Source organism: Barbus barbus (assembly GCF_936440315.1).
Source record: "Barbus barbus genome assembly, chromosome: 24".
In the NCBI taxonomy this organism is placed as follows: Eukaryota; Metazoa; Chordata; class Actinopteri; order Cypriniformes; family Cyprinidae; genus Barbus; species Barbus barbus.
In genome coordinates, this window is record NC_136752.1 from 25,572,235 (window position 1) to 25,585,759 (window position 13,525).

The 13,525-nt window shown below is 36.2% G+C and overlaps 1 protein-coding gene across 2 annotated transcripts; it reads right to left on the reverse strand.

Moving 5' to 3' along the window:
• Window positions 1-238: 238 nt before the first annotated feature.
• Window positions 239-11,548, reverse strand: fkbp1b (FKBP prolyl isomerase 1B). 2 transcript variants are annotated; one of them, XM_079375666.1, is made up of 4 exons: window positions 11,415-11,515; window positions 9,136-9,183; window positions 1,052-1,164; window positions 239-964 (listed from the first exon to the last, which is right to left on the reverse strand). In XM_079375666.1, exons 1-4 carry the CDS (start codon window positions 11,449-11,451, stop codon window positions 836-838), a joined length of 327 nt encoding a protein of 108 aa, XP_079231792.1. In that variant the 5' UTR covers window positions 11,452-11,515; the 3' UTR covers window positions 239-835. The 2 variants fall into 2 exon arrangements, with proteins under 2 accessions (XP_079231792.1, XP_079231793.1); XM_079375667.1 differs by lacking the exon at window positions 9,136-9,183 and having other exon boundaries at window positions 247-964; window positions 11,415-11,548.
• Between the last annotated feature and the right edge of the window lie 1,977 nt (window positions 11,549-13,525).

Here is a 13,525-nt window from a genome sequence, read left to right on the forward strand (position 1 = left end):
ATTCTGATTCTGATTCTGATTCTGATCTATCGATCTATCTATCATTTAGAACTTCATACAAAAAAAAACTGTAATGAGAAATCAAAAGCATATTAATTTTGGTTAATGGAAAATGTAATGTCTCACCTCCCAGTTATGATACACTGAATATTCTTACTGCCTGCTCTCTCTTATCTTACACACAGTAGTAGGAGATCAGATAATAATCAATAATAAATGTATCCAGTTGCAACAGCACAACCATTTCAGAGAGTTCAAATATCTTTATTAAGAGCAAGTTGATAAAATTTTAATTGAAGCCAAAGCACTCCACGGTACATATTCAGTTTGTTCCATGTCTCATTTTTATAGATTTGAATGAGACTTACAGCAAATGTTTATAAGGGACAGATTTATATATAAAATATAATAGTAAATATAGTAACACTATCATTTTATCATATGCATTCAGCAGGATATACTTTTATCAAAAGTGGCAATGCAGACAGTGGTTGTTAATGCCCCTCAGAAAACAGAATTATAACCCATTACACCCTCCTGTAAAATACTAACCCTACCAAATTCACCAAGTCAGTGGATTCAGTCTGGTACAAATTAAAATACTGATTGAATGATCCTATTGTATTCACATAGTTTCAGGAAAGTGTAGTATTAAAACACTTTGCATGTAGCATGATGCCAAAATAGCGTTAAGGTCATGTGTAGAAAGATTCACATTGCATTTATTGGCAAAATGAGTGTTCTTCTTCTAGATGAAGAAGGTTTTGTTGGTGGGGAGGGGACTCATGTTTCTCCTTCTCCATTTGAGGACTTCAGCCCTGCAAAAGCTAGTGGTTCACTCCAGTTTCAGCAGCTCCACATCAAATATAAGAGTGGCGTTGGGAGGAATGACACCAGGGTGTCCCGTGGCCCCATAAGCCATATCTGGGGTGCAAATGATCTTCGCCCGCTGACCCAAACTCATCTGAAAGTAGATGAAAATACTATATAGTAAGCGGAAACTGACAGAACTGTTCAAGAATGCATGCATCACAGCATCAGGCTCAAATACCTGTGCAACTCCTTCCTCCCAGCCCTTGATGACTTCCTGTCGGCCGATCTTGAATTTGAATGGCTTGTTTCTGTCTCGTGACGAGTCAAACTTCTTTCCATTCTGCAGCATCCCTGCAGTTAAATAGAAAACAAGTTAAATACATAATTACCACTATAACTATCTTTACAACAAACAGAGCTGGGATGTAACTGATTACATGTAATCTGGATTCCTTAATCAGATCCCCAAAAATTAAGTACTTTTAATTAAATTATATTATACTTCCAAATATTTGTAATCAGACTACAGTTACTTTTAATTGATTACATGATTACAAATTGTACACATTAGCAACAAATTATTAATAATTTATGGATTCTCATCTTTTGAATTTTCCTTTCTAAAATAGCCCACAGCTTATATACATTCAGAAATTCTTCCAGTTTTGTAGACATTCACACGAAGGTGGCTATAATTACACAGAAAATTGAGAAGCCACACAACGTGACAAAATAAATCATAATAGATAAAATATTGAATATAGTTTTATTTTAGTTGTTATTTTGAAATGATTTATTTTAGCTTTACAGTTTTATGATTTTTATTATTAATGCACTTAGTGTTGTTAATAAAAATTAATGGAATGTATTTCTCTTTGTATTATTATATGAATATGTTACAAGATTATCCTATTTAAATCAATGCAATAAAACAAGTTAGATCAAAAATAATCTAAAAGTAATCAAAAAAGTAGTTTGATTATATTACCTAAAATGTGTAATATGACAGATTACATTACTAACTACAATTTTGGTCAGATTACAGTTTGTAAGTAGATCTTATATTTTTTTATATTTTCTGAAGAAAACGGGAAACTAAGCAGAACTGTTCAAAATGCAAAAATCTAACCTTAAAATTAGGGATAAATGGAACTGCACAAGCACAAGCCATTAACACATCTAAACAGACAAGCAGCTGATGAAGAAACTGCACAATTGCAGTTTCCAGGCTTACAGGAGACAGTAATTGCAGCCCTGGACCCAGAGATGAACAGTGTTTTAGGGTGTTGCTAGGGTGTTCTGGGTGGCCCCAAGTCTGTGATACTCTGGTCTCCAGATGTGGTTTAACTTTTTTTTTTTTAAGTCGCTACAATATTTTATTTTTTATTTTGTGGCACCGAAGTAAAAAACATATGTAGTATTATAGAGATAAATGCAAAAATCATTTCTGTGAATTTTAACAGCAGGTCTACTGGATGTCCTGACTAAACAGCAGACAGCACTAGAAGATTCTTTGCTTAACTGCTTCAGGGAGTCTGCGGGGTGCCTCCAATCAGACAGGCGTGGTCCATTAACACAGGGAGCATTTCTGTGCTTATCTAAATCTCCTATGGAATCTGAGCTCTTGTGATCCAAATGAACAAAAAGAATGAAATATGAAACATTGGCCTAATTCGCCGGATTATTCGGCCGGTTTAAGTAGGTCACCTTTTGCCTCCGTCTGTATCACAGTAAGGAAAAGAGAAAGAGAGAGGAATACACAACCAATAACACTCTGGTCTACCATGATTACAGTATGAATATATATATATATATATATAAGAATACATCTCAAGTCTAATAGGGAGCCAAATGTAAACTAAAGCATGTTAAATGTTTGTAAGATTTACCAACAAATGCTGTTCAGATTTGTCAGATGTGCTCAAAAATAAATTTAAAATGTCTCATATTTATACATTTATTTTTCAAATAGGGCTATTAATCAAAATTTTAAATCAAATTTAATTTTAACTCTCAACTAAAATATTAATAGGATTAATTTTATATGATGGTGAAAAATTAATCAGCACAATTAGTAATGTATTATCATTTACTGTTTTATTTTTGACCACTCTTTATATTTAATTAATCACACCAAACTACTATGTTAAATTTAAATCATTTATTTTAACAACAATTAAATCTAAATCTAAAATCTAAATTCCTTTCCCTAAAAAGTACAAGTTTCCCTATGGCTACAATTTATATTGTAAGATGAAATATTTTGTTACACAGAATTCACTATCACAAGCCCACATTTCACTTTCAACACTAAGGGCCCTATTTTAACGATCTAAGCGCACGGTGCAGGTGCACTTTTGCTAGTTTAACGACAGGAAAAACTGTCTGCACCCCCGTCGCATGGTCCAAAAGGGTTGTGCCTATTTTCTTAATAAGTAATGGGTGTGTTTTGGGCATAACGTGCAATAAACCAATCAGAGTCTCATCTCCCACTCCCACCATTAGAAGCATTTATTCTTTACAGTTTCGTCCACGCCGAGGGAGATATGAAAGATCCCTCACGCTGAGGTTGGTTCTTGTTCAGTACAGTATTAACTTTCACCCTCCCCCCCCGGACATAAATGGAGCTGAGACTTCCAGGAAGGACCTAGCGCCAAGATATCTGCAGAGCGGGCTTCATTCCAAAACCAGACAGTATATTATAATAGCAGCTTGTTCTACTACAAGGATGAACTAAAGCTTATTTATGAATGAACTAAACTGACTAAATGCAAAACTTTACAGGTCGCTATGAAGTTGTTAAGGTCAATAGCTTTACAGAAAATATGTTGTTGCACCTCTGGTGAGCAAGCCAAAAATGTACTTACAGAATATCTGTTCATTACAAATAACAGAATATCTTGCAGCTTGTACTCTGCTCCCTGTTTTAGGGTGTTGCTAGGGTCTTCTGGATGGTTGTTAGAGTATTCTGGATGTTTTTATGGTGCTTCTAGTTTCTTCAGGTGATTGTTAGGCTACTCTGAATGCTTTAAGGTGTTGCTATGTTGTTCTAGGTGGTTGTTAGGTTACTGCTAGATTGTTCTGGGTAGTAGTTAGGGTGTTGCTAGGGTGTTCTGGATGTCCTTAATGTGTTAGGGTGCTGCTAGTGTGTTCTGGATGTTTTTAAGGCATTGTTAGGGTGTTCTCTATGGTTGTTAGGGTGTTCTGGATGTTAAGTGTCTAGGATGTTCTTGATGTTTTAGGGTTTTTCTAGGGTGTTCTGGGTTGTTGTTAGAGTGTTGCTAATGTCTTCTAGATGGTTGTTAGGGTGTTCTGGATGTTTTAGGGTGTTCTCTTTGGGTGTTCTGGATGTTCTTAGTGTGTAAGGGTGCTGTTAGAAAGTTTATGATGTTTTAGGGTTGTTAGCGTGTTCTTTGTAGTTGTTCTAGATGTTCTTAGTATGTTGTGGCGCTTTTCCACTGCATGGTACGACTCGGCACGGCTCAGTACTGCACAGCACATTTCCACTGCAGTTTAGTACCGCTTTAGAGTGGGCGGGATTATTCATGTGTCGTTTGGATTTTTTGTTTCCATGGTTTCATTGTTCTCCATGGTTGTTAGGGTGTTGATGTTTTAGGTTGTTTCGAGGGTGTTCTGGGTGGTTGTTCTTGTGTTGCTAGGTGATTGCTAATGTCTTCTGGATGGTTGTTAGGGTGTTGCTAGAGTGTTATGGAAGTTTTAGGGTGTTTCTGTGGCTGTTAGGATGTTCTTAGTGTGTAAGGGTGCTGGTAGAATGTTCTTGATGTTTTTAGGGTGTTGCTAGGTGGTTGCTAATATCCTCTGGATGGGGGTTAGGGTGTTGCTAGAGTGTTCTGGATGTTTCAGGGTGTTACCAGGGTGTTCTGTGTGGTTGTTCTAGATGTTCTTAATATGTTAGGGTGCTGCTAGGGTGTTCTGGATGCTTTTAGGATGTTGCCTGTGGTTGTTAGGGTGTTCTTGATGTTATTGGTGTTTTAGGGTGGTCTGGATGTTTTTAGGGTGCTCCTAAGGTGTTCTGGATGTTTTAGGGTGCTGGATGGGGGTCATTAGACCTGCAGTGAGCCAAAACCCGGCTCATTACATGTCACAGAATATGTTGCAGCTTCTACTATCAGCTTCCCTGCGACCATGATAACAATCAGCAGTCATGTTGGGTGGGAGCTTTTCTTTGGCTGATAGATATAGTGGGCGCGAGCCTGATCTAGTGACCGGCTTCACTGGAAAAAACATGAAGTTGTTCTTAGTTCCTGAGCCTGTGCGTGAGAGGTCGGTGAGAAAGAGCGTGAACCAGTCCAGCAGGCATCTATTTTTACCACGGCTTACAGTATCCGTCTACAAGAGCTGGCAGCCAGTTTCTCTCAGACAGCGTCAAATGTAATCAGATGCGCATGCTACCTGAATGCGACTGCCTCTTATAGATTCGTTGGCACATTTCAACTCGAAAACATGTCAGCAGAAAACCGCATGGCATGGCACACGCATGGTTCATGTATCATCAAACAAGAGTATTCTGGCAGCAATGTCAAGTGCAAAGAGAGATTGCTAAAAACAGTGCTATCAGCTGGTTAAGACAAACTATGTTTCACTCCAATACAATCACGGTGTTAATAAATACTAATTCTCCGTTTTTGTCCTTATTTGTTGTAATTAAAAATGCGATGTATATAATAAAAATTTGATTTATTCCTGCGATGCTAAGCTGAATTTTCAGCATCATTACTCCAGTCTTCTTTTGCTGATTTATTCATTAATATTCATATTTTTGTGGAAACTTGTTACTTTTTTCAGCATGTATCTGATTTTTTGTAATAATGTAAAATCTTTACTGTGACTTTGATTAATTTAATGCATCTTTGCTAAATCAAACTATTAATTTATTTAAAATCTTAATAACCCTAACATTTGAAAGGTAGTGTGTACAGCTGTCCAATAATTTTCATGCTAAACTTAATCTCATATTACAGCCTGCTGTGTGGTGACCTACACAACTCATTCCCAGAACCTGAAACCCTGGCTACATCCCAACTATCCATACTATATAATATGCTTAGAGCATCATGAATCATAGTTAAGCTGAAAAGAGAATGCCAAATTTGCCCAGGTGGTACAGTATACTATTTCTGGTGGGGTTTCAAAGCTTATTTTCAACTAATATTATTACCTACAAGCCCCTGTGCTATGAATGAGAAGTGATTTGCTGCAATTGAGACCAAAAACTGAAAAAATGTAATTAAATAAAATTGTATTTAGTGCTGTCAAATGATTAATCATATCCAAAATAATTTTTGTTTACATAATATATGCCTTATATACTGTGTATATTTACTATGTATATAAATACACACACGCACATACAGTATATATTTTGAACATATTTCCATGTATATATTTATATTAATATAATTGATATTATATATATATATATTTTAAATGTATAAACAACATATTTTTCTTAAAACATATACAAGCGTGTATGTGTGTATTTATATATACATAATAAATATACACAGTATACACACATATTATGTAAACAAAAACTTTTATTTTGAAAGCGATTAATCGCGATTAATCATTTGACAGCACTAATTGTATTCTATAAACACAAGCAGTTTGGAGAACAAAATATTTCCAACATTGATAATAATAATAAAAACAATTTTTTTTGACACAAAACCAGCATATCAAAATGATTTCTGAAGGATCATGTGACATTGAGATGTCAATGGAGTAAAAAAGAATTGCTAGAGTGAAGGATCTGATAATTCAGCTTTGTCTCAAAGGAATAAATTACATTTTAAAACATATTCAGATATTATATGGATGAGAGCCAATTTGCTGTGGTTGAGACCAGCTGCAGACTTGAGCAGCTTGGACAACAAAACATTTGTAAAACATCTCCTTTTGAGATCCATGGAAGAAAGTAAGTCATACAGATTTGGTGAGAATAACTGAGACAATTTTGGGTCAATTATTCCATTAGAAAAAAAGGTTAAGGAAAACATTGAGCAATGAACTGTGGCTCAATCAATCAATTGAAGGAAGCATACCCCATAACTGCACATGACGTCACTACTTGAATGCCTGTGAATGCCTGGTCAGAGTTCAGGAAACTAGACACCATAGTGGGTTTCTCTTCATTGCCATTACAGTGGCCTAATCCTGGAGCCACCACCAATCACATGGGTGTCTCTTCAGAGCATATTTATACATAGTGTTGCCACTGTTATTAATAGAGCCGCCAGTCACGGGAGGTCTGATGGTTTCCTGTGCTCTAATAATAAACCAACCCCAGGGGATCCAGCGGGACTGGGCTAATTGATTTGTTCTGCGCTGGGTCAGAGAAAGGTAGGTGTTCGAAGGGTGGGGGTCTCTTTTCTAATTCAGGCATGAGCCTGTGATAAAATCCATCCTGTTTCGCTTGGCATGCAACCATGACTGCTGATAATATACAACCTGAACGTTATGTTGCATTATTATATTACATAGTGGAATGAAAGTTTCCAATTATCATTCAGAGCCTCTCCAATCATAATTCAGTCAAGGTAAAGTATCAGTTTTCCATTAAAAATGATATGCAACAACTAAAGTTCAATTGTAAATAAATGCTTTCAGGAATCCTGAAACTGCTCCAAAAAATATTAAGCAGCACATCTGTTTTTTTAAACACTGATATTAATAGGAAATGATTCTCAATCACCAAACCAGCATATGATTTCTGAAGGATCATGTAACACCGCAGACTAGGGTAATGGTGCTGAAAATTCAGCTTTGCATCACAGGAATAAATCACATTTTAAAATATATTCAAATAGAAAACAGTTATTTGTAAATATATTTCACATTATTACTGTTTTTACTGCAGTAATAGACTTCCTTAAAAAACTACAAATCCTACAAACCCTAAACTTTTAAACAGTAGAATAAATGAAATTTGTAACACCACCAACCATAAAAAACTGATAGTGCGGAAGGAGAAAAATAATTTATTCTGGTTTTCTGGTCTGAAACTTTGTTGTGTCGTATTAGGATACATATGACAGTCATGGGGCTTTTTTTTTTAGCTTTTCTCATATGAGCTAAACAAAAATACATAAATGGCATCTGACGCCAAGAAAACAGTTTTTTCTGACCCCACTTTCCCATTTTTTTTTTTTTTTTTATCTGGTCACTCCAGACTGTAATCATAGATAAATGAGCATAGTCTTTGCACAAATTTCCTTCCTTTTCCACACTCCAAACATTTGCTCTATTGATTTTTGTCCATTTCAGCCAAAAAGCGTGTGTTGCCAAATAGTGATGACTTGTCTGTCTCTGGTGGTAGTGCTGTATCTGGTTCACTCAAGGGCTCCAGGGCTCGCAGCGAAGGCCCTGCAGTGCTATATTAAGTACTGCAGAAGGGCTGTATTGACGTCTGCAGTGAGTCTGACCCTGTTAGCTGCTCTGAGTGCTAATGAGTGCCAGAAGCTCACAGTCAGTGCTACCGGACTCTAGCATAGTTCTGCCTCAAGCTGTTTACTTGATAATTACTCTGATAATTCTGACTAGACAGGAAAAACCTTTTATGTTTTTCCTTTTTCAGTCAGTATTGAAAATATTTCTGTTTAAAGATGACACAAAACGTAATATAATAATAAAAACAATATAAAATAATTGAGTAAGAAATATAAATTCTGTCCTATAGGTACAAAAAAATACACTACTGTTAAAAAGTTTGGGGTAAGTAAAACTGTAATTCTAAAATTAATTTGATCAAAAATGACCGTAAAGGCATTTATAATGTTATTTCTAATTCAAATAAATGTTGTTCCTTTGAATTATTTTCTATTCATCAATGAAAAAAAAGTAGCAGCTAGAATGATTTCTGATGAATCATTGCAATTATGAAAAACTGTTTTGTTTAGAAATAATAAAAGAATGGAAATAAAACCATTTTCACTAGGGCTCTCAGACTTTTAAAGTCTATTGTATTTTATAGCTAACAATATGAACATAATGAGTGGAAGGCATAAATTTTCTGGTCCAGTTGGCCGCATCCTGTATGTCAAGCACAATAGCAAAGGTCCAAAGTTCAAGCAATAATAATTATAAGGGCTTATTAAATAGCAACATTTAAAGTTCTACCTGCATTTTCAAAGAGAAGCACTGGGATACTGAGAGGAAAGAAAACATTAAACAAGGGGAGACAGAATGTTGTTATCGACATCCTGTTTCCTGTCTGTCTGAGCTGGTCTGTAGGGCGCACCAGTCGCCTGAGCGAAACGTCCGATGAACAACATATGAGAACAGTTACAGCAGATTGTTTACCTATGTAATGCACAACGCATGTCTGTCCTTTCTTCGGAAAAGTTCTTCCTGTAGAGAAAGAGGGGAACAAGACAGTTAGTGCCAAAGATGATTCATAGCATGTGAACCTTATACCGGAATCTCCATTGCACCATCACAGTCTGGTCTTTTTCAACTTGTAGTTAATGTTATCAGTTCATTAACTCCTAGTCTCAGACACAGACAACATCCCTGTTGACCGTCCACTGACTGTCTGATGTGTATTGCACATAAATGACATGACCTGTCTCAAATGACCAGACACAATCTTATTGGCTGGCTGACACACAGCTTCCAGGAATCAAAGGTCTTTATCGCGTAGTGTAGCTTAGAACACTAATTATACAGTTTTATCTTTAGATTTTTGCTCTAACAACACTGTAATGCACTGAAGATGGTTTCATTGGTAGCTTGCCACCCCAATTTAATCCACAAACCCCAAAGGGATCGATAAAATCACATGGAAATCCATGAAACAGCTTCTACAGTCATGAGACCTGGGTTTGGTCTTAGACTTCATCTGCCGTCCTGATCGGAAGAAAGCGCACGCGTGTGGTGAGGGTGGTGTCTGATTAATGTGTGGGAGCTGGAGAGGAATGTGAGCCACATGACAGTAAACCGGTGGGGGTCAGATAGGATGTCAGCGCAGAGCGGCCCACAGATGCAAGAGACCTGAGCTGAGCGAGAGAAGTGAAAGCGCCATTACCTGACACTGATGAACCTATTAAATTTGATGAATTGTGCCAAGAATTCTACGTCTGAAAGGTGTCAAAATCAAATGAGCTCATGGTCGCTCCAGCACTTATTTACAGTGTCTAATGTTCATGTTATAATAATTCTCATTATTATGATTCCTACTGGTACTGATATAAAATCAGGGTCTCAGCTCTAAATTCAGATTGATCTCATATCAAGCATAAAGAACACGTGTTGAGTTTTTAGAATATTAATAGTGTCATTTGTGTTTAGAATATTATTAGTGTCAAAGTGAAAGTACAGTATGAGATTATATATATACACATACACTACCAGTCAAGTTTTTGAACAGTAAGATTTTGTAATGTTTTTTAAATAAGTCTCTTCTGCTCACCAAGCCTACATTTATTTATTGAAACTGTCAAATTTTGAAATATATTTTTACCTGTGATTTCAAAGGTGAATGTTTATCATCATCATTACTCCAGTCATGTGATCCTTCAGAAATCATTCTAATATTCTGATTTGTTGCTCAAAAAACATTTATTATTATTATTATTATTATGTTGAAAAAAGCTTAGTAGATTTTTTCAGGTTTCTTTGATGAATATAAAGTTCAGAAGTGTAACATTACAAATGTCTTTATCACCACTTTTGATCACTTTTTGACTCCAAGCTTTTGAATTGTAGTGTATAATATTACAAAAGCTTTTTATTTCAGATAAACACTGATCTTTCAATTAATCAAAGAATGCTGAAAAAAATGTACTCAACTGTATTGATAATAATAGTAATAATAATAAATGTTTCTTGAACAGCAAATCAGCAAATCAGCATATTAGAATGATTTCTGAAGGATCATGAGATCAGATTTGAGGAGTAGATCTATACATATATAATGCATATACAAATGTCAACAATGCTAAATTGTGTCAATTGAAATGTCCAGACAGTAAGTTTGGTGCCACCAGCAAACAGATAATGCAACAAGTGACACATATAACAGCATCTTACTGTGCCATTAGACCAGATCAGGTCTCAGAAACCCAATGACTCTGCCAACTGTGCCAAATTACCCCGCAAAGCCCCCCTCAGATTAACATCAAAGCTCATGTCTAGCCAGAGCAAGAGTGCTGCCATCTGAGACATACGTGATCAACAACATCAACCTGCATTTCAGAAGCAAAAATCACACTAGAGCATGTTGCAGAGGAAATCTGACAGCTGCAGTGAGGAATCATAATGAGAAGAGTGTTTGAGTTGGCACACATGGCACATATTATCTGCTGGGCACAGACACACGTTAAATCCCTGACTAGACAGCGAGCGGGAAACATCCTCATGTGCGTTTCGTTAGAAATCTTAGTTTTCAAAGCTATGCGCAAATAATATGCGGTGAAAATTGTAGACTGTAAATAAGCGACAGAATGTAATTAGAGCGACAGAATGTTCCCGGAATCCCGCTTTTGCCGCTACAATGTATCAAAACAACATTTTGAATCCGCCGGAGCGTTTAGAACGTTCCTGAATTTGAAATTCAAACTTATTATATGATAGCGTCTTACCGTCTCCTGGAGATATCGTTTCAACCTCAACACCCATTCTGTAGCTCCTACAGCAGTGAGACAGTGAGAGAGAGACAGACTGTGAGACAGCAGCGCTACTGCTCTCCGCCCCCTGTCATATCAAATCTAACTGTACGGCCCTCGGCTAGTTTGCAATGTGAATTATTAGACAAGATTCCTGTCTGATTATCCGTCAGTTTTTATAAGATTCTGGCATGCTGGAATAGTGTACTGTGTAAAATCTATTGAGTAGCTCTTATAAAACATGTTGTGACTGTCTCATTGATTGCCAAACAATTAACACTGTCAAGGCCCGGAAAAGTATGAAAGACATTGTAAAGATAGTTCATCTGCCATCAGTGGTTTTTTACGAAGCTACGAGAATGCAAAGAAAACAAAAATAATGACTTTTTTCGATAAATCGTCTCACACAGATACACTGTTTTCGTTCAAATCAAAGCGTAAACAAACAGAAAGCGTATCCGTGTGGTGCAGCGTCCAGCAGATACTCTCCAAAATGGCGCTACGCTGACGCAGAGGAGACGAATGATTGAATAAAGTTGTTATTTTTGCATACAAAAAGTATTCTTGTAGCTTTGTAAAATTACGGTTGAACCACTGATGGCAAATGGACTATTTTGGTGATGTCTTTCATACTTTTCTGGGCCTTGACAGTGTTAATTTTTTGGCAGTCAATGGACAGTCACAAACCTCATGGTTCTCATCCAAAATATCTTAAATTTTGTTCCGAAGACGAACAAAGCTTTTACAGGTTTGGAACGACATGCGGGTAATTGATTAATGGCAAAATTTTAATTTTGGGGTGGAGTAACCCTTTAAGATGCCTTGTCTCGTTTCGAGATTCCTTAGTATTGTTGCAGTCCTGTGCTCCATCTTGTTGTTTTGAACTAACGATAGACGATTTACGTAGAACCGTTCTTTGAGTCATGAACTGGTTTATCAAAATATCCATAACGATTTGATTACGAACTACATTAAATCAGTAGTCAGTTCTCGAACTGAATCCGATTTGGATTCATGTTAGCGAATCATTAAACTAAAGGCGGCCTCTTTCTGATTCGTAAGGAGTCGAAAACTGTGAACTGATTCTTTTTGTATGAAAATGTATCTAAATGATCTAAATTCATTACTTCAGACGTATGTGCCCTCTAGAAGCTTGCGTTCTGCGAGTGATTATTGAGCATTATTGTACCATCCCAAAGAGGCGCAAACTTTCACAGACTTTTACATTAACCTTGCCCTCCCGGTGGAATGACCTGTCCAACTCAGTTCGAGCAGCTGAGTCTTTAGCCATATTTAAAAAACGGCTAAAAACACACCTTTATTTGACCCTCTAACTCTAGCACTCTCTATTCTAATTATATTTCATAAGCTATTTGTTGACTTGACCCTCTAACACTAGCACTCTCTATTCGTTTTCTAACTGCTTGTTTTCTTTTAAAAAAAAAAAGGCCTCCCACAGCATTCTCTAGGCTATTGTTTTTCTATTCTATACTTGTTTTCTTTTTGTTATATGTAGGCCTATATACCGGTATGTAAAAAAAAAAGCCTAGCTAGGCTATGTGTACTGCGTTAGGCTAACTTGTCATAACACTTGCATTTGTTGGTTTTGATTGCTTTTATTGTCATCATTTGTAAGTCGCTTTGGATACAAGCATCTGCTAAACGACTAAATGTAAATGTAAAATTTGACTGATGGAGCAATAATTAATTAGCAGATATGTTAGATAAAACTTGATTGTAATTTTAAAGCATGCACACAAAAACTTTTTAAAACAAAGATAGGCTATTTAAATAAATTGTAGTTTTGTTTATTGTAAATGCAAATAATATTATAAATAGCTTTGTTTTAGTAGCTAAATCTTGCCTCCAACGAATACCATTATCAATGATTTTAACCAAAACATATGAAATGTAGGCTACGTATGGTTTAGATAAGGTAATGTGCCAACGCGTGATGATTATTATGTCTTGACGTCAAAACTGGCCCCTTAAAACGAATTGATTCATGGAAATGAATTAAACCTCCCTTCTCTAGTTTGAACGTGTTTGAACTACATTTCCCAGAATGCCTGAGTCATTCTCTTTCC